General features: G+C 60.9%; 2 protein-coding genes across 2 annotated transcripts; both read left to right on the top strand.

Moving 5' to 3' along the window:
- Nucleotides 1–1,558: 1,558 nt before the first annotated feature.
- On the top strand, nucleotides 1,559–10,976 carry PGAP6 (post-GPI attachment to proteins 6). The gene is made up of 13 exons (XM_057695943.1): nucleotides 1,559–1,679; nucleotides 5,256–5,433; nucleotides 5,523–5,715; nucleotides 6,082–6,209; nucleotides 6,386–6,654; nucleotides 6,737–7,056; nucleotides 7,455–7,545; nucleotides 7,620–7,743; nucleotides 8,154–8,290; nucleotides 8,703–8,881; nucleotides 8,952–9,098; nucleotides 9,904–10,020; nucleotides 10,366–10,976. Exons 1-13 carry the CDS (start codon nucleotides 1,559–1,561, stop codon nucleotides 10,660–10,662), a joined length of 2,301 nt encoding a protein of 766 aa, XP_057551926.1. The 3' UTR covers nucleotides 10,663–10,976.
- A 1,365-nt stretch (nucleotides 10,977–12,341) lies between these two features.
- MRPL28 (mitochondrial ribosomal protein L28) lies at nucleotides 12,342–15,225 on the top strand. The gene is made up of 5 exons (XM_057748614.1): nucleotides 12,342–12,743; nucleotides 13,444–13,596; nucleotides 13,900–14,034; nucleotides 14,124–14,210; nucleotides 14,810–15,225. The coding sequence occupies exons 1-5, from the start codon at nucleotides 12,456–12,458 to the stop codon at nucleotides 14,915–14,917; spliced, it is 771 nt and encodes a 256-aa protein (XP_057604597.1). The 5' UTR covers nucleotides 12,342–12,455; the 3' UTR covers nucleotides 14,918–15,225.
- Nucleotides 15,226–23,766: the final 8,541 nt, after the last annotated feature.

Here is a 23,766-nt window from a genome sequence, read left to right as displayed (position 1 = left end):
CAGCCCATTGGATCAGTGTTTACCATATCACAGCGTTTGAATCTCAATCTGGGTACCCATGACTAATGCCCCATTCCGTTATGACCGATATTCGGGTGCAGGCTGCACTCAAATGCAACCTCATGCTTCTGTGACCGTCTCTGCAGAGAAAAGGCACAGCAGTGGCAGGACTGAGGGTTCCGGGAGGCTCAGCAAACCTAAGAAAGCCTGTGGGCAATCCCACCCTTTCGGTAGGATCAAATTTTTTGATCTCTGCAGATTTATTAGTGAAAGAAGAAAGGCCTCTGGGTGCTTTTTAGTTTACATTTCTCTAAAGAGGGAAAGATTCATTTGCATACCCTTTCCAGGAATCTTCTCCGGTGGTTTCCTGTTGGAGAGTTGGTATTTCTTTTTACTTGTAGGAACTCTTTATTATTAATAATCTCATTTAGATCGGCCCTTTGTGATGTGAATTGCAAGTGTCTTCCCATTTGCCGCTTGTTTTTTGAGTTTGGTTCAGCAGTTTTGGGCGGAGCTAAATTTCCGTCTTGCCTCTAGTCTTCTGGGTCACATTTAGAAAAGCCTTCGCTTCCCCTAGACTCTGAAAAAGTTTCCCCAAGTTCTCTTCGAGTCCCTACATCGTTTCCTTTTCACGCTGAAATCCTTAATCTGTTGGAATCTACCCAGGTGTCAAGGGTGAGGAGTGAGTCTAACCCACCGACGTGAATCGCACCTTCATAGTGTACGAAATATGTACAAGGAGTCTTCTCATCTTTCCATGAAAGTGTTTTTCACACATACTCGTAGTGCCTTTGTGGTGTGACGCGCCAGGAGGCCCGGCCAGGGGGTCCAGATCCGGAAGGCGGGAGCGGGTGCAGGCTGGCCGGACCTCGCGCGGCGCACGGCCCACGAGCAGGGACCCAAAGACACTCGCGTCCCGGCGTCCCCCCAGAGCGTCCAGAAAGCATGTGGGGCGCTCCGCGGCCGCTTCGAATCTCCTTGTTCCAAGTCACGCCTCACCATTTCTCCCTCAGAACCAAGACCCCCGCGGCCCCCTAGGTCCCGCACCACCCCCCGCCCCCATCCCGCCCCCCGCCCCAGGTGTCCCATGACTCTCCACCCCATCCCGCCCCGCCTCCCCCACCTGCGCGCGATCGCGGATCCGCGTTCCCCCTCGGTCCGGCCCTCCCTCCGACCCATTTTCCCCGCGCGCCCTCTTGGTCCCCGCATCGTCCCTTCCCCGCGTCGGCCCCCGCCTGCGTCGTCCCCCGCCCCGCGTTGTCCCCAGTCCCGCGTCGCCCCTCGTCCCGCATCCCCCTTCCGATCGCCTTCCCCGCGCTGCCCCTGCGCCCAGCTCGGCGCCCAGCACCCCGCGCCCCTCTCCGGCCTTGCTCCCGGCGGGGCGGGGCCTCGCAGGCGGAAGTGCCCGGGGCGCCGGCGGCTGGGACCGGCCCGGACGATGGGAGCCCTGGGCAGAGGCAGCGGCGGGGGCCGCAGTGGCGGCGGTCGCTGCCCGGGCGGCGGCGGGGACGGGCGGCCGGGTCCGCGGGCCGGGTAGCGCCGGGCCGAGCGCGGAGCCATGCGCGGGGCTGGGACCGGGACCTGGGGCACGGCGGTGGCGGTGGCGGTGGCGGTGCCGCTGCTGCTGCTGCTGCTCGCTTGGTGCCCGGCTGCCGCCGCCGGCGACTGCAGAAAGAGCGGTGAGGGAGCGCTGACCCGCGGGCGCCATCCCGGGGGCGCGGGCTGAGGGGTGGGGGGGTAGAGGCCGGGGGGCGGGGCCGGGGCCGGGGCCGGGGCCGGGATTGTGACTCACCTTGGGGCACCTGTGAGCTCACCTGGAGCGGACGCAGGGCCCAGGTCCCCACCCCGGGTTGGGGGCACAAGGCGACCACTTGCGGGGGCCGAGTGTGAGAGCGGGCGAGTAGAAAGGGTGCCCGCGCCCCTCCTCTGTCCCCAGGGCCGGGTTCGGCCAGATCTGCCCCTTGGAGTGAATCCTCTCCTCCTCCTTCTCCTCCCAACGCGTTCTGGTCGGGCACAAGCCTCGCGCACCAGTTCGCGGAGATGGAGCGGCTCAGGGGGACTCTTCTGGGACTCCAGGAGCTGCGGGGCGGGGGGCGGGAGCAGTGAGCCCCTGGGAAGAAACCTTGGGCCATGGGATTCCCGGGTCCCCATCTGGTCTGGGAGAGGGGCAGAGTTGGGAAAAAGTTCTTAAATCCTGGAGTAGCAGCCCAGGTGGGTGTCATGCCTCCACCCTTCCCAAGGTGATCACCACCCTACTGCAGTCACTTTCAACAGCTAGCCTTGCTTGTTGGAGGCTAGACTCCCAGTGGTCCTAAGGAGCCAGAGTGGTTCTGAGACATGGGCACCTCTGTGTTGTTTGGGAACTTCCACTCCCTTTGACGTAGGCCCAAGAAGGTGGTCAGAACAGAAGGTGCTGCCCTTGGGGTTCTGCAGGATACCTGGGGATGCTGAGTAAACTGCCTGACTCCTGTGGCCTTGGGCTCTCTGGTGGCCAGGCTGGTGGGGCTGGGAGGGCCCAGATGCCCCCCTGGACAGTAGACAGCTTATCCTGCCCAGCCTGGGGCTGGCTCCCAGCCCTTCTCCCCCTCTGTGAACTCTTGCTCCTTCAAGCTCCTGTTTCTTTGAGGGCTGTGCCTCTGGTTTCTGAGCTTGGCATAACTTGAAATGAAAGGCAGTTTCCCCGAGATGGGCCCCACTGGATATTGCCACCCTTACTTTCTCATTTTCCTCCTTTTCTGGGGTCAGGGCTAGGTGAGGAGTCACTGGTGGGGAGTTTATGGAGATGGAAAACCTGAGACAGCCCCTCATGTTCCAGGCCTGCTGAAGTGATCCTGGTTTCTGTGTGATCCTGGCTTCTGGGGTCTCTGGGTGGGCAGGGTCTCTGCACTGCATGTCTGTCTTGGTTTGGAGAATGTGGGAGAGGGTTCCCTTACTAGGGTTCCCAGGACAGGCTCAGGGACTTTCTTTCTCCTCCCCCCTAATCCTGTGTCCTTGGAGGGGGTTGTGGGCAGAGCAGATGTGCATATGGCTGGTGCTCCCTGCTGTCAGAAGTGTGACTTCCACATCTGGCTCAGACTGATGTGTTCATGGCCTGGTGCCTTTACCAAGATTAATGGTATGGGCGTCTTGGGCAGGGAGGTTGGGTGATAGAGCTGGGGGTGGGGTGCTGGAGGGGTTGTGTGGCCCTGGGAGTGGGGACCACTGGGTCTTAGGGTGATCTCTCTCATCTCTTGTGTACCTGCTGAAATTTCACAGCCACCAGCTGGGTTGCAGGTGTCCAGGGCTGGCGTGGGGCAGAGAACCCAGCCCCTCTCAGGTCAGGGGGCTGCACACTGCAGTGGGACCTCCTCTGCCTGGCCCCATCTAGATGCTGGGTGCCCAGAAGGCTAGCTGACTGTTTCTCTAAGGCCCTGGGGTCCAGGGATTGGGGGCAGCGGGGGGCTATAGCAGCCTCAGGAGAAAGTTTGTGTTAGTTCAGTGGCTCCTAGTCTCTTAGCACTCAGGCCACAGCTGGCAGTTGGGACCTGGTGGCTAGTAGACACCTAGAAACCCTGGAGTGTGTCCTATGTGGCACATACCCTCCCCAGCTCCCCCATACTGGGCTCCTCAGAGCTCAGACTGGCTTTGCAAGTGGGCTGCTATCTTTTCTCAAGGTGCTTCCATGGGAGGGTCAGGAAGCCAGCAGGAGAGCCAGCTGCTCTCCTTGTTCCCTTACCTGCTCACCTGGTCCTCCTGGAGGGGCCCCGGGCATGCTGCTGGGGTGGTGTGAGCTGCCACTCTCCCAGTGGGGCAGGGGGAGGCACCCAGCTCAGGGGAGAGGGAGGCCACACCCTGTTGTGTCCACAGCCCGTTTCCGCCTGAAGCACTTTAACATCCATTAACTTTGGAGGGAGGGGCAGCTGAAGAAAGGTGCTGTCTGCCTTGGCCAACTCAGAGGAAGCTAGGACCCAGAGAGGGGAAGGGATGGTCAAGGTCACATGGAGCACAAGGCCTGAGCTGGCGCTGGGGCCACACTTCCTGCCAGGCAATGCAGGCGCCACCCCTGGGGATGCAGAGAGTGCCAGGGCGTGCCTTCTGTGGGAGGCCCAAGAGGGCGGGTCTGAGTGGGCACCTTCACCCACTCATGGGTCAGGTGGTTACACTGTGGGCCCTGGACATATGCAGCAGCGGAGGTTGTGTTGGTTAATGGATACTCCCAGGAGGGCCCTATTCCAGGGTGGGGCCACTGGCCTCTGTGCCGAGTCGTGGAAGACCTTCAGAGCTGGTCTAGGAAAGGTTGGCATGACAAGAGGGGGCCGCAAGTGCAAACTTTTGGAGTGTATGGGGGAGGGGAGCTGGGGAGCCTCAGAAGTTGGGGCTTGGAAACCACTGCCAGGACTGTGGCACCAGGGAGCCCCAGGTTGGGACTTTGTCCCTGTGCCACTCTGCAGGGGCAAGTGCCCACTGGAGCTGGGGGCCAGCTGTTCCAGCCTCAGGTCCCTCCCTTCAGGGTCTCTGCCCGCCTCCTCTCTGGGTGAGGAGGGACGAAGGCTCTGGTGCAACTGTTTCCCAAATCATGGCCTGAGCAATGGTCAGCCTCCAGGCCTGGACACTCTGGTCCATCCAGTGGAGCCAGGATCAAGGATGCTGGAGCTGGGGAGGCTCAGAGGAGGTGGGGGGAGTGTCCTGACGTCCAGGGCAGATGGGGAAGGCTCCTACCCTGACCACTTTCTGTGCCCTTCAGCCTCCATCCCGCAGCCCAGGATGTGCCAGGGCTGTCGTGGGCGGGGGGTGGTGGACACTGTGACCGGTGTGGAGAGGAGTGGCCCTCTGAGTGGGGCTTTTCCTGCTTCTAAGGTCTGAGACCTTTGGAGTGATTGGTATTGGGGGGATGTGGGACTCATTGTTGATAAGGGGTGCCTGGTGGGTGGGATGTGGAGACCTGGGGAAAGTTAGCAGAGGAATAGTTGTGGGGACTAAGCCTGTGAGCTGGAGATCGCTGGCAGGCTGGAGGGGTTTAGAAAGATGGACGTGTGGATGTGAGTGGGAACGTGATGCCTGAGTGAAACCTTCCAAGCCCTGAGCCCTTGCCCTGGGCTGGGTGGGGGGGCACAGTGACCTCTCTGAGGTCAGGGTGGGCAGGCCTGGCATCGCAGGGGCTTCATGGCTTCATTGCTCCTTCTCTCCAGGCAGAAGGGCCTCTGCCTTTCTCCATCTTCTCCCCAGGGGAGGGGGTCCTGGGCTCCCTGGCCCAGCTGACAACGCCTTCTCCACAGACACCAGGCTGGTGTCGGAGCAGTTTTCACAGGCCCCACAGAAGCTGGCTTTCTACAGCTGGTATGGCAGCGCCAGGCTCTTCCACTTCCGGGTGCCCCCAGACACGGTGCTGCTGCGCTGGCTGCTGCAGGTGTCCAGGGACAGCGGCCCCACCTGCACCAACGTGGAGATCACTGTGTAGGTGCCCGCCCCCCACCTGCCCCCCACCACCCCCACCGGAGCTGCCTGGGCCCACACCTGAGCCTGCCCTGACTCCCTGCCTCCAGGTACTTCCGCTATGGCGCCCCTCCCGTCATCAACCCACTGGATACCAGCTTCCCTGACAACACCTCGGTCCAGCCCTCCTTCCTCCTCAAGATGCTGCACAGCAACGCCTCCCTCAACATCTCCCACCCAGCACCTGGAGACTGGTTTCTGGCTGCCCACCTGCCCCCCTCATCCCATAAGATTGAGGTGAAGGTAAGGGGGCTCTCTCCAGGGACAGGGGGTGGGCAGGACCCCAGTGTGCACAAATGGCATGTCCCTATTGTTCATCTCCTCAGGGCAAACTTTGCTTCTGGCTCTGCTGCCCAGCCCTGTCCCCTAACCCTAAGGCTCTCTGGTCTAGCCCTGACCTCCTCCCCGCCAGGCTCTGTGGTCCAGCCCCAACCCCCTCCTAGGCTCTCTGATCCAGCCCTGACACCACCCCGCTCTGGTCCAGCCCTGCCTCTCCACCCTAGGGCTCTCTGGTCCAGCCCTGATCCCCTCCCCCCAGGTTCTCTGGTCCAGGCCCACCCCCACTCCCCACCCTTCCCCACTTTCTCCCCTGTGCCTACTCTCTCCTAGGGCTTTGTTCCCACCTGTGCCTACATCTTCCAGCCTGACATGCTGGTCATGCGAGTGGTCGAGGTCTCCATCCTGGAGCCTGATGTGCCACTTCCACAGATCCTCCTCTCCCACCCCAGCTACCTCAAGTGAGTGGAGGTTTGATGGAGTAGGTGAGAGAGTGGTGGGTCTGGGTCTCTGGGTCATGCTGAGAAGTGGGGACCAGGTGTATGGCCCCCTTTGACTACCATCCTGATGGTGAAGCAAAAGGGGAGGTTGCTTGAAGCTGCAGAGCCCAAGTGAGGCCGTATTCCCTTGGCTGCAGAGTCTTCATCCCTGAGTACACCCAGGAGGTGCGGCTGGAGCTGCAGGGCTGTGCATCCAACAGGAGCCTGGACTGCCCTGTGCGCCTCAGCGTGGGCTCGGCCACCCTGCCTGGAAACTTCCAGAAGGTGCTCACTTGCAGCAGCCCTACTCAGGCCTGCCGCCTGCTGCTGCCCTCACCACCCTGGGACCGGTGGCTGCAAGTGACGGCTAAGAGCCTGGCGGGGCCCCGTGCGTCCGTGGCTTTCAGTGCTGTGGCCACCCTCACAGGTGGGCTGTGTGGGGTGGTGGCTCTGCCCCCTGCCCTCCACCCCCAGGCCCTCCTCCAGCTGAGCCCCTGTGGTCCCAACAGCCTGCAGGCCGTGGAGTGTGAACTTCCAGCACCTTCTGCAGAGCAGCCCTAACCAGAGCAGTAACGCCTCCACCAGTCTGCCGCCCCCGAGCCCCAGCTACCAGGACCTGGACCGGAGGGGTGGGGTGGGTGGTGGCACCTTCTGCCTCAGGAGCTTCCCGGTCCTGCGGGAAGACATGGACGTGGTATCTGTGCGCTTCCGGCCCCTGGACAGGGTCTCGGTGCTCGTGCAGTCGGACATGCCCTCAGTGATGCGGCTGAACCTCAACACGGGCATGGACAGCGGGGGCTCCCTCACCATCTCCATGCAGGTCAACAAGGTACTTTGGTCCAAAATGCCCTCGAGCCTGGCTTGGATCAGGGCCTGGGGCCCAGGGCTCAGACCTGTCCTGGCAGAGTGATGCCGCTCAGGCCTTCCTGTGTTGACTTTGGCACGGAGACTGGATTGGGGTGGCCTTTCAGGCAACAGAGTGAGCCCAGCAGGTGTTGGACCAGAATAGGTGCCATCTGAGAAACAGGAGGGCTGTCCTGCAGGGCAGCAGGTTCCTGTCGGCAGGCCCACGGCTGCGGGTGGGGTCAGAGGCTAGGTGTCCTAGGCCTGGAGGGGAAGGGTCCTGGTGGGCCCTGAGCCAGCAGGAGCCACAGAGAACAGCGCCCAGCACCAGGGGTGAACTTGAGGTGGAGGCCAGGGAATGACCTTGAATGGCCTCCCTTCCAGACTGCGATTGCTGACAACACCTCAGTGGTGGCCTGTGTGACCGCCGCCTCGCCCTTCCTCAGCTTCAATGCTTCGCTCAACTGCACCACAGGTAAGGGCAGTGTCCGGCCCAGGGACCTGCGGGCCCTCTGGTTCCCTCTGACCAGGCCTTCTCCCTCCCTGCAGCCTTCTCCCAGGGCCACCCCCTTTCTCTGAGTGCCTCTTCTCCCGTGGCCAACCTCATCATCCCATATCCAGAGACAGATAACTGGTACCTCTCCCTGCAGCTCATGTGCCCTGAAAGGCCTGAGTAAGTAAACTTGGGGGCGGGCGGCCAAATGGTGGCACTCGGGACCATGGACGGGGCTGGGGGCTGCCCGCGTCCTAGTTTGGGGATGACCCAAATTCCTGCAAGTTGTGCAGGGTCAGTTGCCTTCTGGGAGTTCTAAGGGGTTTCCTATCTCCACCTGGCCACTCCTCCCATGGCAGTTCTGAGAGCTGGGACACAGGCAGGGGGACGGGTCCAGGACACAGAACACAGCCCCACACAGGCTGGTACTCAGGCAGGGGGAGGAAGAGCTCGTGGCTGCTGTCCTCCAGGGCTCAGAGCCCGGAGGCCTCAACTCTGGGTTCATGTGTTCAAGACCCTGCTGGGAGCACTGGTTGGGGACTGACTGGCAGACTTTGGCAGCCAGCCTTCCTGTGGCCCTTTCCTCACAGGGAGTGTGAGCAGGCCTCGGTCCTCGTGGAGACCACCTTGTACTTGGTGCCCTGCCTGAACGACTGCGGACCCTACGGCCAATGCCTCCTGCTGCGCAGACATGGCTACCTGTATGCGGGCTGCAGCTGCAAGGCAGGTGAGGGCTGGTCCTGATGTTTCCCCACACTCATGCCCTTGGCCTCCCAGCCCTGTGCCTTCCTCTGGGAGCCCGTCCCAGCTCTGACCCCAAAGAGCAAGGGCAAACGCCCCCTTCCCACCCCTACCATGCCGCCCAACCCCCACGTAGGCACAGAGGCACCCCCAGAGATGGTACTGCCTTCTGATCTTGGCGTCTGCTGCCCACACCTGCCCACACCTACCCACACTGGCCACCACCTACCCATGTGTGCTCCACACTTACCCACACCTGTCCTGGCCTGCTCTGGGGTGAAGAAGGGGCTTCTCTACAGGGCACTGGGTGAGGGGTGGGCCCTGAGGTTCCGCAGCGCCCCTGCCAAGCCTGCCCCACTGCCCAGCCTCAGCCCCCGTGGTGCTGCGTTGGCCCACAGGCTGGCGTGGGTGGGGCTGCACAGACAACAGCACAGCCCAGACTGCAGCCCAGCAGAAGGCGGCCGCCCTCTTGCTCACCCTGAGCAACCTTGTGTTCCTGGCCCCCATTGCCATCTCCTTGCACCGCTCCCTCCTGGTGGAGGCCTCTGTCTACGCCTACACTATGTTCTTCTCCACGGTAGGCCTGCCCACTTCCCTGGGAGTGGGGGTGGGGGGCCGGGGCTGCTGCTCACTGCCTGGCCCTGCAGTTCTACCATGCCTGTGACCAGCCGGGCGATGCGGTGCTGTGCATCCTCAACTATGACACGCTGCAGTACTGCGACTTCCTGGGCTCTGGAGTGTCCATCTGGGTCACCATCCTCTGCATGGCCCGGCTAAAGGCAGCCCTGAAATACGTGAGTGATCTCCTGACACCTGGGGTCTGGGTTCTGTGGGGGTGGAGGCCCTTGTGTACAGTGTGTCGAGGGAGACACCCGAAAGGGGTTTCGCCACTGCCTTTAGAAACCTCTTGTACTGACCAGTCACCTGCTGGAATAGGCTGCCTCCAGCTGTGAAGGGACTATGCCTGCTGCTCAGAGGATGCCAGGAAAGGAAGGTGGTGGGCAGGGTTAGGAGAGGCTGTTTCTCTCCCAGGGCCCCATTCAGAGAGGAGGCCTGGAGCCCCAGCTCTGGACCACACCTCCCTGAGAAGCCCCCAGCGGTGCTCCTGGAGTCCCTGGTGCCGAGGACACTTTGGGGACTTTTCTGCTGCACCCGGGCTTGGCTGATGGAGATGCATGCCCTGGTGCCTTGCCTGGCCAAGTTCGTGCCTCAGAAATTCATCTGTGGGGACTTGCCGGTAGTCCACTGGTTAGGACCCTGCGCTTTCATTGCTGATGGTGTGGGTTCGATCCCTGGTCTGGGAAATAAGATTCCGCAAGCTGTGCAGTGCAGCAAAACAAAACACAACACAACAAAACAAAAAAATTAGAAATCCCACCTGTGGATGGACCCTTGGGACCGATGGATCCCAGAAATACAGGAGCCAGAAGAGGGGTACTTCCCTCCCAGCCAGCAGAGCAGGGCAGGGCAGGCATGCCAGTTGCTCCAAGGGGGCTGGCAGAAGTTCTGGGGGGCAGCTCCTGCTGAACCTTTTGTCATTAAAGACAAACCAGGCCTAGGGCTTCTCTGACCCTGCCATCATCCTTGTGTTTCGCCCAGGTTCTGTTTCTCCTGGGCGCTCTGGTCTTCGCCATGTCCTTGCAGCTGGACCGCAGGGCTGCCTGGAACACGATGGGGCCCTGCCTCTTTGCCATCGTGGTCATGGTCACCATGTGGGTAAGGAGCTGGGGCAGACCTGGGATCCTGCCCAGACTCTCTCCCTGGTAATTGGAATAAAAGAATGTGGGCTCCCCACACACGCTTACTCTGGGAGGAGAGAGCCTGGCCCCTCATTCTGGCCATGTTCTCAGTCCTGGGCCTGAGTCCTCCACATCCTCCAAAGGCTGCTAGTGGTACCCCCAGGGGCCCAGTGTGGCTTCATGCCTGGGGCCTGGGCCTGGGGAACCCACAGATCTTTGTGCCCTTGAACCCCTCCAAGCAGCCCACACTCCCAGACCTGGGCAGGCCCCCGGAAGCTGTGCCTGCAGCCCCTGTGCCAACACCATGGGTGGTTTTCTCCAGGTGTACCGCTGTGGGCGCCGGCGCCACTGCTACCCCCCCTCCTGGCAGCGTTGGGTCTTCTACCTCCTACCCGGCATCTCCATGGCCACTGTGGCCATCGCCATCTACACGTCCATGATGACCAGCGACAACTATTACTATACCCACAGCATCTGGCACATGCTGCTGGCAGGGAGCGCAGCCTTCTTGCTGCCGCCACGTGAGCAGCACTCTGAGCCCTGGTCCTGCTCCCAGAAGCTCACCTGCCACTATGAGATCTGCAGGAACCGCCAGGACGAGCTATACACGGTGACATGACACAGCCAGCTCAGGGACACCTGCAGCTTTGGTGATCTCTCCAGCCAGGGCAGGACCAAGGGAGAGGGAGCCTGTCCAGATCGATTTCCAGCTGAATAAAATTGCCCTGCGCTCTCTTGCTTCCTGCTCCTGAGGAGCGGACCACACCCGCAACTCATTTGTCACTGGCTTCCAGCTGACTCGGTCCCTCTGCAGGTCCCAGCTGGTGTCTGCAATGGCCCCTGGGGCCTGGGCCCGGGCCTGGCTGCCTGGAGACCACAGGTAGCATGAGTTCTTCTGGCCTGGGTATGGTTAGAGGGAGATGTGCAGTAAGAGTCCCCCATTGCGCTATTCCCCTGTGAGGCTGGGGTATGAGAGACCCAGGTGGGCAGAGGAGGCCTGAGCCCACCTCCCATGGGCCCACCCTGCCCCTTAGGCTGTGAGCTGTGCCATCCCTGGCTCCTTGACACCTTGTGCCCCTGAATGCCAGCCTGCCTCCAGCTTGGGGATGCCCCCTGCTGACATGTTTACCATGGGAAGGAGTGACCACACTCACCAGGGAGCTGATGGCACTGGGCTATCCTAAAGGCCAGTTGCCATGGGTGGCATGGGGAAGGCTGACTTTTGGCTCTCCAGCCCTCCCCCTTCACTCCCTTTGTCTCTCAGTTTTGGAGCTGCAGGCCCCTGAGATGAGCTTCCTGGGGAGGGGGCTCTGGGAGTGCTGGGTCCACAGGGCACACCTTGTCCCAGCTCTGTGTCCCACTGACCCCTGGATTCCTGGGCCCTTGTCTAGAGAGCATCTCCTTGAGTTACTCCCAGGAAAGGAGGTCATGGCGGCTACCCTGCACTGGCCCAACCACACGTCTGGGAAGGGGGCTCCTGGAAATCTGGCCCTTCCTTGCTCCTCCTCTGTGTTGGAAGCATGCTTGACTGCTGACTTCCCCAGGAGCAGTGCCCTGCCCCTCCCTAAGGGGCTGCTGTCTGTTTGAAGGTGCTGGACAGGCATGAGACGCTGGGCCACTGAGCCCAGGGTCAGGGGCACGCAGCTCTCCCACCTTCTGGCCCTGGTGTCCTCTCTTCTGAGTCCTGTCCAGGGTGTGACCTCCCTGGAGGCTTCCGGCACCCGCCAGTCATCCAGCACTTGGCCACCGGAGCATCCTCTACGCTTGTAAAGGGGAAACATATACGGTATTTTCGGGAGAAAAATTTTCAAGACATTTAAGACATTTTTCTGTAACTCTGATTTCACTGTGGTGAATTTAATATTCTACAATGATGTTTCAAGGCAAGAGAGTTTTTACATTGTTTTCTGCACCTCTGGGAGGAGGGGAGGTGGGACCGAGAATGACAAGTCCCACGAGCCCGCACTTGGCGACTGTACCTGGAGCTGCAGCTGTCTCCGCAGGGCATTTTCCACGGTCCCTAAAGACGGGAAAGGGGGCGGGACGAGGCGGGTAGACCGACGAGCTTTGCAGCCAGTCGGCGGCGGGTGGAGGGCAAGCTGCCGCGGAGCGACTTCCGGTTCCGGCCAGGCGCGGGGCTCAGGAAGGTAGGTCCTGCGGCCGAGTCTGTGGTGGCGGTCTTGCGGGGGTCGGGCCGCCCGGGGTCACGTGGCACGGGGCCGGGGTCGCGCAGGGGCCGGGGGCGGGAGTCGGGGGGGTCGAGCCGCTTGGAGTCACGCGGTTGGCGTCGGGGAGATGCGGGGACATGGGGCCAGGGTGGCAGTGGGGCGGGGGGCCTGGGACGGGAGTCGGGGCCCGCGTGCAGACGGGCGCGCGTGATGGCGACCCCTGCCTCCCGCCAGGCTTGCCGCGATGCCCCTGCACAAGGTTCCGGTCGGCCTGTGGAAGCAGCTCCGGATGCGTGAGGGCATCTGCTCCCGCCTGCCCCAGCACTACCTGCGCTCGCTAAAGGAGGCGCGGACGCCTACACCCGTGCACTACCGGCCACACGGGGTCAAATTCAAGATCAACCCCAAGAACGGGCAGCGGGAGCGAGTGGAGGATGTACCCATTCCCATTCACTATCCCCCGGAGTCTCAGCTGGGGCTCTGGGGCGGCGAGGGCTGGGTGCAGGGTCACAGATATGTCAACAACGACAAGGTGGGTGAGCAGGACCGACTTGAGCAGTACTTCCCGGGCCTCGCTGCACTGCTCCGCGTAAGCCCTGGAGGTACCTGGACAGTGAAAGGGACCCCCCACCCCTCGGCGAGAGGGGGCCTACAGGCTGGTGGAGACACAGCTACATCTGAGGAGTGTCCACAGGAGTAAAAAGTCACAGTTCTGGCAGCCAGATCAAGTGTATTGTTGGAGAGGAGCCGTGTGTGTTAAGAAGAGGTGGGGGGTGAGATTTCAGGTCACCTTGTCAGCTTGACCGCTATACCTTCCCTACTTCTCTTGACACCTACAAGGCTAGCATTTAGGAAGGCTGAGAGGCTCACCTGGGAGCATGTCTCCTGAATGTGCCCCCTAAGCTGTGCTGCCTCTGGTGGGGAGCCTGGGGGGTGCGGTGAGGGCTTGTGTCTTTGAGGCCTCCTAGGCTGGTGTCTCCCTTCATCTTTTGCCCCTTGGTCTCTGGTTTGGAATGTGATGATTTGTGAACCATGGAGTTATGGTTGTGTGTGATATGTGTCTGGAATAAACACCAGTAACCTGGGCAAGGTATGGTGAGAAGCTGGCCTGGGGTGGGGGTGCAACCAGGTCCCCAGGTGGGGGCTGGTCCATGCAGCTCCACATGCCTAGTCTCCCCACTCCAGTGTGTGGGGAGAAGCAGCAGCGCTCACCAAGCTTCTTGTCCCCTCAGCTCTCCAAGAGAGTGAAGAAGGTGTGGAAGCCGCAGCTGTTCCAGCGTGAGCTCTACAGTGAGATCCTGGACACCAGGTTCACTGTGACCGTGACCATGCGCACCCTGGACCTCATCGACGAGGCCTATGGGTTTGATTTCTACATCCTCAAGGCAAGCAGATCAGCAGCACGCTGGGGTCCCCCATGAGATGTGAAAAGGACTTCCCCTTTCTGTGCAGCCCCAATGGGAGTTCATCACTGTGGATGGCCATCTCGCTCTTGGGCTGAGGGAGCATGCCACCTCCTTCTTTGCTCTTTGACCTTCCTTTCTTCCGGCCTGGGTGCAGGGGCTGCCCACCTGGCCCAGAGTGCTCCACCAGGATGGCCTGGGGGCTGTCAGCTGCTGGGAAGGAAGCTGGAGGGGTGGGCGGGGCCCTGCCCGTAGCTCCTGGCCCCATGTTGAGCCTCTTGCCAGACCCCGAAGGAGGACCTGTGCTCCAAGTTTGGGATGGACCTGAAGCGAGGGATGCTGCTGCGGCTTGCCCGACAGGACCCCCAGCTGCACCCAGACGACCCGGACAGGAGGGCGGCCATATATGATAAGTACAAGGTCAGGGCTCCAGCCTGTACTTACTGCTTCTTGTGGGCCCCCAGCCAACTGTTCCTGGCCTCACTGTGAGCACATCTCTGCCTGCCCAGGCGTTTGTCATCCCGGAAGCAGAGGCCGAGTGGGTCGGTCTGACGCTGGACGAAGCCATGGAGAAGCAAAGGCTCCTGGAAGAGAAGGTGAGCATGTGTGAGCACCAGGTGTGCTGCCCTCTCAGGAGTGGGCATAGCTGCCGAGCAGCAGCCCTGGGGGCACATGAACAAGGGCACTGGGCGGACTTGGGAAGGCACTGCTGCCCAGCAGGAGTGGCGGGCTATGGGCTCCGGTTGGCACACTCCCTCCTTCAGGTCCTGACCCTCTCCTGCCCCCCTCTGGCTGGCTTCCTGAATGGATGCTTGGCACCATTGGTTTTCTTGGCCTCCTAGTATTCCTCAGGGTATGCCCAGTACTGCATTGAGGCCTTTTTGCGTCTGTCCTCCAGAAGAGTCTGGAATGTGTGGTAGCTGCCAGGACAGGGAGCCCATCGCTGCTGCTGCCTCTTCCCTCTGCCCGTATTCTCTGCAGCCAAGGCCCCTGCAGCCCCTCTCCCGTGAACAGGGCACTGTCCTCTGGGCTGGGGTCTAGCAGATGGCGGTAGCCTTGCTTGACCCCTTGGCCAAGCCTGAGGGGCCTGGTCCTCTCTTGCTCGATTCCTCTCGATGTTTGGTCAGCAGCAGCTGGATCCCCACCCTACCCCCGCCCCCAGAGCGCCTCACTGTGACCTGTGTTGCCCCTCTAGGACCCCGTCCCTCTGTTCAAGGTCTACATGGAGGAGCTGGTGGAGCAGCTTCAGCAGCAGGCGCTGTCTGAGCCGGCAGTGGTACAGAAGCTTACCAGCAGGACATAGCCACACAGGGACCTGGGCCTGGCAGCCAGGCTCAGCACCCCGCACCCTTTGGCTCCATGGACAGAGCTGGGGGCGGTGGTGAGGGCCGCCCGTGGGCAGTGTGTGAACCCATGGTTGTGTGTGCTGGCCGTGCAGCTCCCAGATGGGGTGGGCTTTGTGGAGACCCCAGAAGGCCTCCTTGTCCCAGGATCCCCAGAGGCCTGGGGCCATCTCGCTGCCTCTGTGGTGTCCCCCCCACCCTGTAGTGGAGGCCCCGCAGAAGCGGGTCACCACCCTTGGGGAACAGCGTGAGTAAAGTCTGAGCCAGGCTGTGTGTGTGCTGCTTTGCTTAGAGGATCAGGCTCACCCCCTGCTCCAGAGACTCGTGATGTGGCTGCAGTGGGTGGTGATCCCCAGGTGTGCAAGGTTTTGGTGCTTTTCTCTCTTCTGGGAGAACGAAGCGTCGTGGGAGGCATCCTGTGATAGAGCAGGATGGTGCTCGCTCCTCCTCATTGCACAGCCCTTCCTGTCTAGAATGTTCTCCAGAACAGAGGCAGGTGCTCTGGATCTAGGAGTGGCCGGACGATGTCTACACCAGCACTGCCTTTGGGGTGGTGAGCACCCAGCTCTGGGAGGTGCAGGGGCCCCAGAAGTTGCTGCTGCTGCCAATGTCTTGCAGAGAAGGCCTCAAGTTCTGTCACCTCCCTGTCAGTGTCCAAAAGGAGGCAGGGACCACGTGGCCTGTGGGACCTGTGATGTAGGCACCCCCGCCTCAGCTGACTAAGACCTGAACTTGGGTGGGAATGTGGCCTCCAGTGGGAGGCTGGGCCTGGCCACTGAACCCTTTCCTGCTCTGAGATTTGGGGGAGGCATGACCCTCTTTGCTGATCCTTGCCTGGAAGTCCTGAACACTGAGACCTATTCGGGTTTCTCTGCGAGGACACAGATGGGTTCTCCTGACCTGGTCCTGGCAACTGACTGAGGGGCACTAGGTTTCCCTGAGGGGTGCCGTGGAAGTGATGCCACATGGACTGTGTTTATGGGGCGGGAGGCCAGAGGGAGCATGTAGCTGGCCGGTGGGCATGGCTACAGGAGGGCCCTAGAGACCCCATGGCTCGCAAGGATGTCATCCAGGATTGGGGGCTGCCTCGGGGTCAGAGCCCTGGGGGGAGTGCCCCAGAGGTCACCAGTCCCAGTCTCCTCCAGGGACAGCTTGAAACCCTACATGTCCTAATCCCTATATTTTGACCAGTTTTAACTTTTTAATAATTTTACCAAAAGCTGATGATGCCCAGCTCACCCCTGACCTGTCTCTGTGGGCTGGCAATGCCCAGTCCAGTTGTCCGAACCACAGCCCCTGGCTCAGCCAGACTGGTGGTGCTCCAGGCGGGCCAGCCACCACATCGTGGTTCCTTCCCCCATTCAGAGTCCCCTTTCCACCCCCACAGTCTGCTGCCTGGGTCCCCCTGCAATGTGCACCCAGGACATCCCCAGTTCATTGACCTTGACTCAAGTACCTCTCCCTTGTCTGCTCCTTCCTGCTCCAACTAAGGCCAAAGGGCGAGGGGGCACCTGTGTCATTCCTGGGGCCTTGAGGGACCTGGCGCTGGCATAGGGCATGTGGTCTGAGCAGGTTGGGGCCTGGGCCAGATGTGAGCAGTGGTGGGGGAGGGGAGGATCAGCCTTCCTGTCAGCACTGATGGGCCCTGGCTGGCCTCTGCTGGCTACTGGAAGGAGCTTGGCATGCCCTTAGCAGGTCACTTCCCCCCACCCCCTAACCTGAAGCTGGACTGAGGTGAGGCTCTGGGTGTGGCCCTGGCTCCAAATCCCTAAAATATGAGCCCTTTTCTGGTGGTGCAGTTCACAAATATTCTTGACTCAGGAAAGGTTCAAAAGTCCTCACTGATAACTGACTCACTCCCCAGCCCCAAGAAAACAATAACCAAGGCCTGCCACTTTGGTCTGGGAGGTGGGAGTGGGGGGACACTGGAGACAGGAGCTGAGCTGCCCACCAGCCACGTCCCTGCCCTCCATGTGTCCCACCCTCCAGGCCCACCCACTGTGTCCCAGTGGAGGCCCCTGAGCTGCCTTCGTTTCTGTCCTCCATCAACCACACCTCCACCAGCCTCTGTTGCTCTGTCAGAGCCTCTGGTTCCACCCTGACTGAGGCCCTGCAGCCCCTCAGGACCCTGGGTTGGTGCAGGGCAGGGGGCTATGTTGATCAGGGTCAAACCTGCAGAAGCTGGAGCTGCCCTGCACTGGCCTCTGGTGTGAACAAGTCATGCCCGTCTCCACACCAGCTGGGGTGATCCTCTGTATGTGTTTCCATGACAACAGAGCTCAACCAGTCAGCTTCCATGCTGGGCTGTGGACGGGGTTGAAGCATCGCTATCCAATGCTGATCCCAAGGGGAGGGGCCCTTGGGATCAGCATTGGGGGCCCTGACAATAGCATGGCCGTCAACACCATGGTGTCCCAAGGCTCTGTTATGTCCACCGTCTCATTCTGACGTCCCTGTGTCCCAGGGTGGGCAAAAGGACTGACCCTATCTAGAGAGGGGACAACCTAAGCTGAAAGGGGCAGGGCCCAGTCCAGAGCTCTGTGCCTGAATCCTCACCCTCATGGTCTCACCTGAGTCCTGCTGGGGTGTGCATTGGCTGCAGGGTGGCACGTGTGCAGAGGGCAGCCTGGGCCCTGTCAGGGTGTGGGGAGTGCAGGGGAGAGCCGCTGTGGGGCCCATCCGCACGCACTGGGATCCACCGCAACCTTCACCATCCATTGCTGCCCCTTGGGCCCCTCTTCCTTCCACCCCCACTGGCTGCCCCCAAGCTGGAGTCCTGGGTCAGGAGAACTTGCCCAGCAGCACCAGCCCTGTGCAGGTTGGCACCCTATGCCACAGCATGCCGGAGCACTCCTCTGCTTACCCCGAGCCCCAAGATGCAGCTCCAGGCCCTGGTCCCTTTACCATCCACAGGTGACCCAACCTTGAGTCCCCACCCACACTTTGCCCCTGGACAAGATCTCTCTGCGTATGGTGTCCAGCACAGCAGGGGAAGCCCCGAGGCTGGGGGGTGGAAGCCCTGTGATTGGGCAGCTTGGAGTGGGGCCAGGCCAGTGTGAAGAGGTCGGGGCAAGTCCAGGGTCCTGGCTGAGCACCTATGTGCCCTGTGGCTCTGGGCCCAGCCTGGCCTGCCCTGTGCCTGTTCTCTCAGACGTGTGACCCCTCTGGATTTCTGTTCCATGCTCCCCTGACTTCTGGGTCCCTCTGGCTTTGGCAGTGGCCTCAGCAGGGGCCTGCTCAGCCCTGGCCTCTTCCTGGGGGCTTGAGGCTCACAGCTGCTCCTCCAAGCTCTGAAGCTGTTCCTCACTCCATCTTCTGCTCAGCAGGTGGGGCTGGGCCTCCCAGAGCTCTCAGGTGGCCTTCATGGGGGCCTCGACCAGGTGGTGCTGACCCCAGGGGCGTTTGGAAAGGCCAGGGGCCGTCACAGAGATGGGGTGGGGATGGTTCTGGGCTACTCTTTGCCCTGCAACACCCTGGATGGCCAGTCCTTGGAGTGATGCTGTGTTGTACCCTTGCTGGCTATCTGTGGCCTTGAGACATCAGGGAAGGTCTCACTGAGGCCAGCAGACCCTGGGGCAGGCCACAGGAAGAGCAGGTGCAAAGTTGCAGGGTGGGACAATGTCCCGGGGTCTGTTGGGTGGGGACACAAGGACTGTGGGGTGGGAGGGCCATGCTGGGGCCATGTGATCCTGTCTATATGTGCAGAGTGCTAAGGAGAGTACTGAGAAGGGGTTGGCAGGCAGAGGTGAAGCCGGTAGGCCCTTTGGGGTCTGAGGTGGAGGAGAGCTTGAATCTGCCCACTGGAGGTGGGGAGTTCCTCCTGCTCCTTCCTCCTGCTGCCCTCACCCATTATTTTCTCACCAGACTGGGCCTGGCCTTCAGCTCCTGGGGCAAGCCTGACCTGAAGTCTTCCTCTCAATAGGGTCTGGAAGGACACTGTTCCTGCCACTGCCAGGGTGTCATGAAGAGCATGGGGTGGCCTGGCACATGTCCCAATAGAGGGACAGGGACCTCTCACACTGGACATGCATGAAACACACACACACACACTCAACAGCTGGTGCAGGAGCAAACACCATCCAGCCACATCTGACCCGACCCTCTGAGGGGACCCTGGTGCGGGCCCACCAGCAATGCTGCCTGCTCCCTCCGCAGTCAGGAGTGGCTTGGGGGTGGCGGTGTCTAAAGGGGCTGGTTGCCATGGCTACCATAGGGTTCCGAGGCCGTCATCTGGTCCCTGTCTCAGCCAATCGGCGGTGGGAGCCCGAGCTGCAGCCTAGAGTCACGCTTCTTCCTCGCAGCCACACAGTGGCCAAGAGCAGGGACCCGCTTCCTGGAGTGGCTCAGACTGCTCGGACGGACGGCCAGGCCCAGCATGGCGGAGCGCGGGCCAGTGGGGCGGGAGCAGGCACACGGAACCAGGCAGGTGAGGTAAGCCGGGCGGGCTCACGGACAGACAGACGGGCGGACAGGCAGACAGGTGGACGTGCTCCCTGCTGCCCATTGTTCTTGTGGCTGAGCCTACAGCCCTCAGCCCACCCCGCCCTCTGCACCTTCATCCTCGGACCCTCTCCCCAAATATCCCAAGGAAGGGTCATGGGAAAAGAGACAAAGGAGACGGCGCGAGGCAGGATGAATCCCAGTGCACCGAGGTCCCGAAAATCGCTCTCGTGGGTCTCTCTCATCAGATTTCACATAGAGGCTGCATCAAAGACCCCCAACTGGCCGGGGCCCTGGGCGTAACGGCTGCCCGGCCCCTCTCCCGGCCACCGCTCCCAGGGCTAGGCAACAGACATGTCAAGGCAGTGCGGTTTCAGAAGCATTTTTTCGAGAAGAAAAAAAAAGGCGGAGAAAAGGGAAAACATGTCCACCTGTAACGGGGAGCGGTCAGCCCAAGATGGATCAGAAGCGCCAAATCCCATTACTCGGGACTTCAGAGGACGGGCCCCGAAAAGGCAGCTGCGATTACGAGCTTCCAAATGGAGCGTCCTTTAGAGATCAAAGAGGGATATGCTCGTGTGTGTGTGCGTGTGTGCGCGCGTTCATGCGTGTGTGCAGGAGCGCGCATTGAGGGGTGCCGGCCGTGGGGCCATGCGCCATGGTGTGGTGGAGTCCAGCGTGTTGCCTGCTGGCCATGGCCACCCTCCACGTTGCAGTGTCCTTGCTGCTGGGTGCGACATGTGGATGCCCCCGGGGGGCCGGGCCTGTGCAGGTGGGGCCTGCTGCCCACCACCCGCACCTGGCCTTGGGCAGCAGGCCCTCTGGAAGGAAGTCCTGCCTGGCCCTTGGCCCCCAACCTGGGCCTCCACCTCCTCCTGGAGTCTGGTCTCGTCCCCACGTTGGGCCCAGACGGGCCTGGCGGGAGCCGAGGGCTCAGGCCCGCCATGGCTGAGCCGGGTGTGAGGCCTGGCGGAGGCTGCCGGTAATCATCACGACTGTCCTGCTGCCCACAGAGGCCGAGAGCTCCCAGATGGCCTGGTGAGCGTGTCTCGGAGGTTCAAAGCCTCCGTCAGTGCGATTGTTAGGTTATTAGGTAAACTCTGAGAAGCAAATCTTTTAATCCACTGTGGCTAATCCAGTGCACTTTTGTTTGCCATGACAGATTCTGAAGTAACAAAGAGGCCAGAGGGACCCGGCATACATAATCACATACTTATAACTGGGCCGCGCGGCCACAGGGCTCCTAGGCAGCCGAGAGAGACATCGAGGGACAGCAAAGTGGAGGGCGGGTGGCGGAGGCCAACCTAGCGGCGTGGGCTGGGGGCGGGGGCAGCTGGCCTACCTTCAGCAGCACCTCCCTGCCTCCCTTCACCGAAGCCCCTAGCTATCAGTTCAAGGGGTGGCCCTGGTCCCCAGGACTATGTGGGCTTGAGGGGGCAGAATGAGGTGTGTCAGGTGCAAGAAGAAACGATAACCCTCAGGTGGGTATGAGTGCTCACAGCACCAGGAGAGGCCTTCGTGGATGGGGCAGTCAGGACACGGAACAGAGAGGACAGAGGTGGAAGTCTGCCCAGCATGAGGGTCAATGCAGCAGGAGGGCAGGCATCCCCAAGACTGGAAGGGGAGTAGCCTGAGGCTGACTGGGAAGGTGGGACTTTACCTGCTGCTTCCAGAAATTGGGTTGAGGTCCCCCAGGAACTTGGCCCATCCACATGGACGCCACCATTCCTGGGGCAATAGCACTGGGAGTGGGCAAGGCCAGGAGGCCCAGTCCTTTGTGACGTGTCTGAGACACTTGACCTGGACCATAGCCCGTATGGGCTCCATCCTGTGGCCTAGGCCATTCATGGAGTGTTACACATGGACCTCTGAGGCCAGCAGATCAGGTTGGGACCCTCACTCTGCTAAGGAGGATACTCTGGCTCAAAGAGGTGCCCAGAGTCTCTGGCTGGTCAAAGAGACAGGCAGATGCTCATGTGTCCAGGGAGGCAGGAAATGGGTGGGTGATGCCAAGGCCCCCAGGTTGGGGAGATGCTGGGTTGGGGATGGTGGGAGGGGCTCACCCCTCCTCTTTCGCAGGCCCCTGTGGCTGGGGAGAGCCATCTTGGCCATCACCCTTCATGTCCATCCTTCATCCCTATGCCCACTAGACACATCCTTGCAGTCAGAATCCTCCAGAGAGGCAATGGAGAAAGGTGTCCCTGCTGTGCCCCTCAGCCTGGGGTGAGAGGACCCCCTCAGGACACAGGGTGAGACCTGAGTTGGGGGTGTGTGGAGGGCACCCTGGGATGGAGTGTGCTGGCTTTGGGGCTTGACCCTTGACTCCTGGGAGCCAGCAGGAATGAGGTGGGCTATGTCAGGTCTGCTGGGTGAGTCGTCTGTGTAGGGACCCTGGGACAAGCATGGCACAGGCTTGCTGGGCCTGGAACTCAGGGCTCTGAGTGAGCATGAGCAAGCAGGTGACCACCATGGCCATTTGTGAGCTGTTGCCACATGCCCACAATGGCAAGTGCGCAGCTCTCCATCTCTGTGGGTGGGGCCTCCTGGCCTGTGAGAGGCCAGGGCAGGATGAGGCAGATCCTAGGAGAAGGGGCCACCGGGACTGGACGACAGAGAGCAGCAGGGTCAGAAAATGTCTGTTGTGCCACTGAGGTGACCTTGGAGCCAGCTTGTCTGAGGCAAAGCCCTGCTCCTGTCCCCAGTTCTCCACCTTAGCACTGGGACCAGGGTTGCTCCTGGGCATCTGTCTGCGGCAGCTTCAGCTGCAGGCTGGCAAGGGAACTCCAGGCAGCAAGAGGGATGCAAAATGCCAGCCTGGAGGACATACCTGCCCACAGGTGTGAAGGGCAAGAGGAGCGTGATGTGGGTGTAAAGAGGCGGAGGACCTGTCTCAGGTGGAGTTGGGGCCCAGGGAGGCCTCAGCCTGGGGTGGCCATGGAACCGGCTGGCCCAGGAAGCTCAAAGTGGCACATTCATGCTGGCCCCAGGGCTGAGTCGGGGTGACCATAGCAGTCACACCTCACCTGACACTGCCCAATGGGTCAGCTCTGTCCCATACCCAAGGTCCTCACCCCGTGTCTCACTCTGATGGATTAATTTATACTGATGGGATGATGGCCTGCTGCAGAGTTTCCTGGTTTTCCTAAGATGACAACAGTAGTACCTTCTTCCTGATGCATGAAGAGACTGGAGCCGGCCCTAATCACCCTCCAGCAATGACCAGTACTAATGCTCTGGGGTAGTTCCTGCCTTTATAGGCACAATTCTCTGCATCCACCAGTAGGTACCATGTGTGTGGGCTCCAAGCCTTTCTACTTGGTGGTGTATCTCACGCCCTTGGTGTGATGTCTCCCCATCTTTTGTTGAACCTGTGATGGCGGCACACCTGGCCCTTCTTCCTGAGCTCAGAACTGATGGAAAAAGGACACTCAGGGACAAAATATGGAGCCCAGGGGGCTGGGTTCATGGCCAGGAAGGCAGCTGGCCGCTGTGGCTAGGGTGGCCTCTCGGAAGGGAAGTCCATTTGCACTCATCAGAACTGATGCACCAAGGCCTCCTCCCCTCCAGGTCCTCACCTACCTGCCCACTGCCCACTCCCACTGTGCACACCTGGGACTGGGCGAGGGGCAGAAAATGCAGAGCCCACAAGGGGCTCAGCCTGAGGCTCACAACTCCCTCCAGAAGTCTGACTCAGAACAGCCCCTCTTTGTCCTCCCCTCCTGGGAGTTGGGAGCAGTGCGGATCTATGGGCCTCATTCCCCACACATGGCGCTATGCTGGACACCCCTGAAAATACCTCCTTGGTGCATCATGGATGATTCCTGCGGATCACTTCTTACAATTGGTCTTCCCCAGCCAAGTGGACAAATATCTGTAAGGCTTTGGAGCTCACTCTATTTCAAATATTCCTTTTATGTCTAAGTTGAAGAAAATAATTTATTTTCTGCTCTTAAGTTTTTCATCTAGTTCCTGGAAAGCCTGAACAAATGTCATCTACAGTTTATCACATCAAAGCCTTCTGTGGCTGACTCCTGCCCCCAGGGAGGGGGTGCATTTTAAAGGACCTCTGTAGGAAAAGAGGGCTCCATCGTGGACTTCTCTGTTTCCAAGCGGGCTCCCGTGGCTCTGTGTCTGCTCTCAGCTCTGAGTGGCTGACGCAGTCCCCCTGCCAGGTCCCCTCTGCTCCATTGCAGGTCCCCAAGGATGCCCTCCCTGCCTCCCTCTCTTCAGAGCCTCCAGAGCTCCCTCCTCTGGCTCCCCCTACCCCACCCTGCTCCAGTCTCCCCTGAGTGCCCATAGCCACAACCCATGGAAGCAGGGCTGCGGCATTTCCTCTAGGCTTTCTGACTCCCTTCCTGTCCCCACAGGG

This window comes from Hippopotamus amphibius, chromosome 9 (genome assembly GCF_030028045.1).
Source record: "Hippopotamus amphibius kiboko isolate mHipAmp2 chromosome 9, mHipAmp2.hap2, whole genome shotgun sequence".
Lineage (NCBI taxonomy): Eukaryota > Metazoa > Chordata > Mammalia > Artiodactyla > Hippopotamidae > Hippopotamus > Hippopotamus amphibius.
Note: the sequence above shows the minus strand (reverse complement) of the source record. Positions and strands in the feature narration are given on the sequence as shown.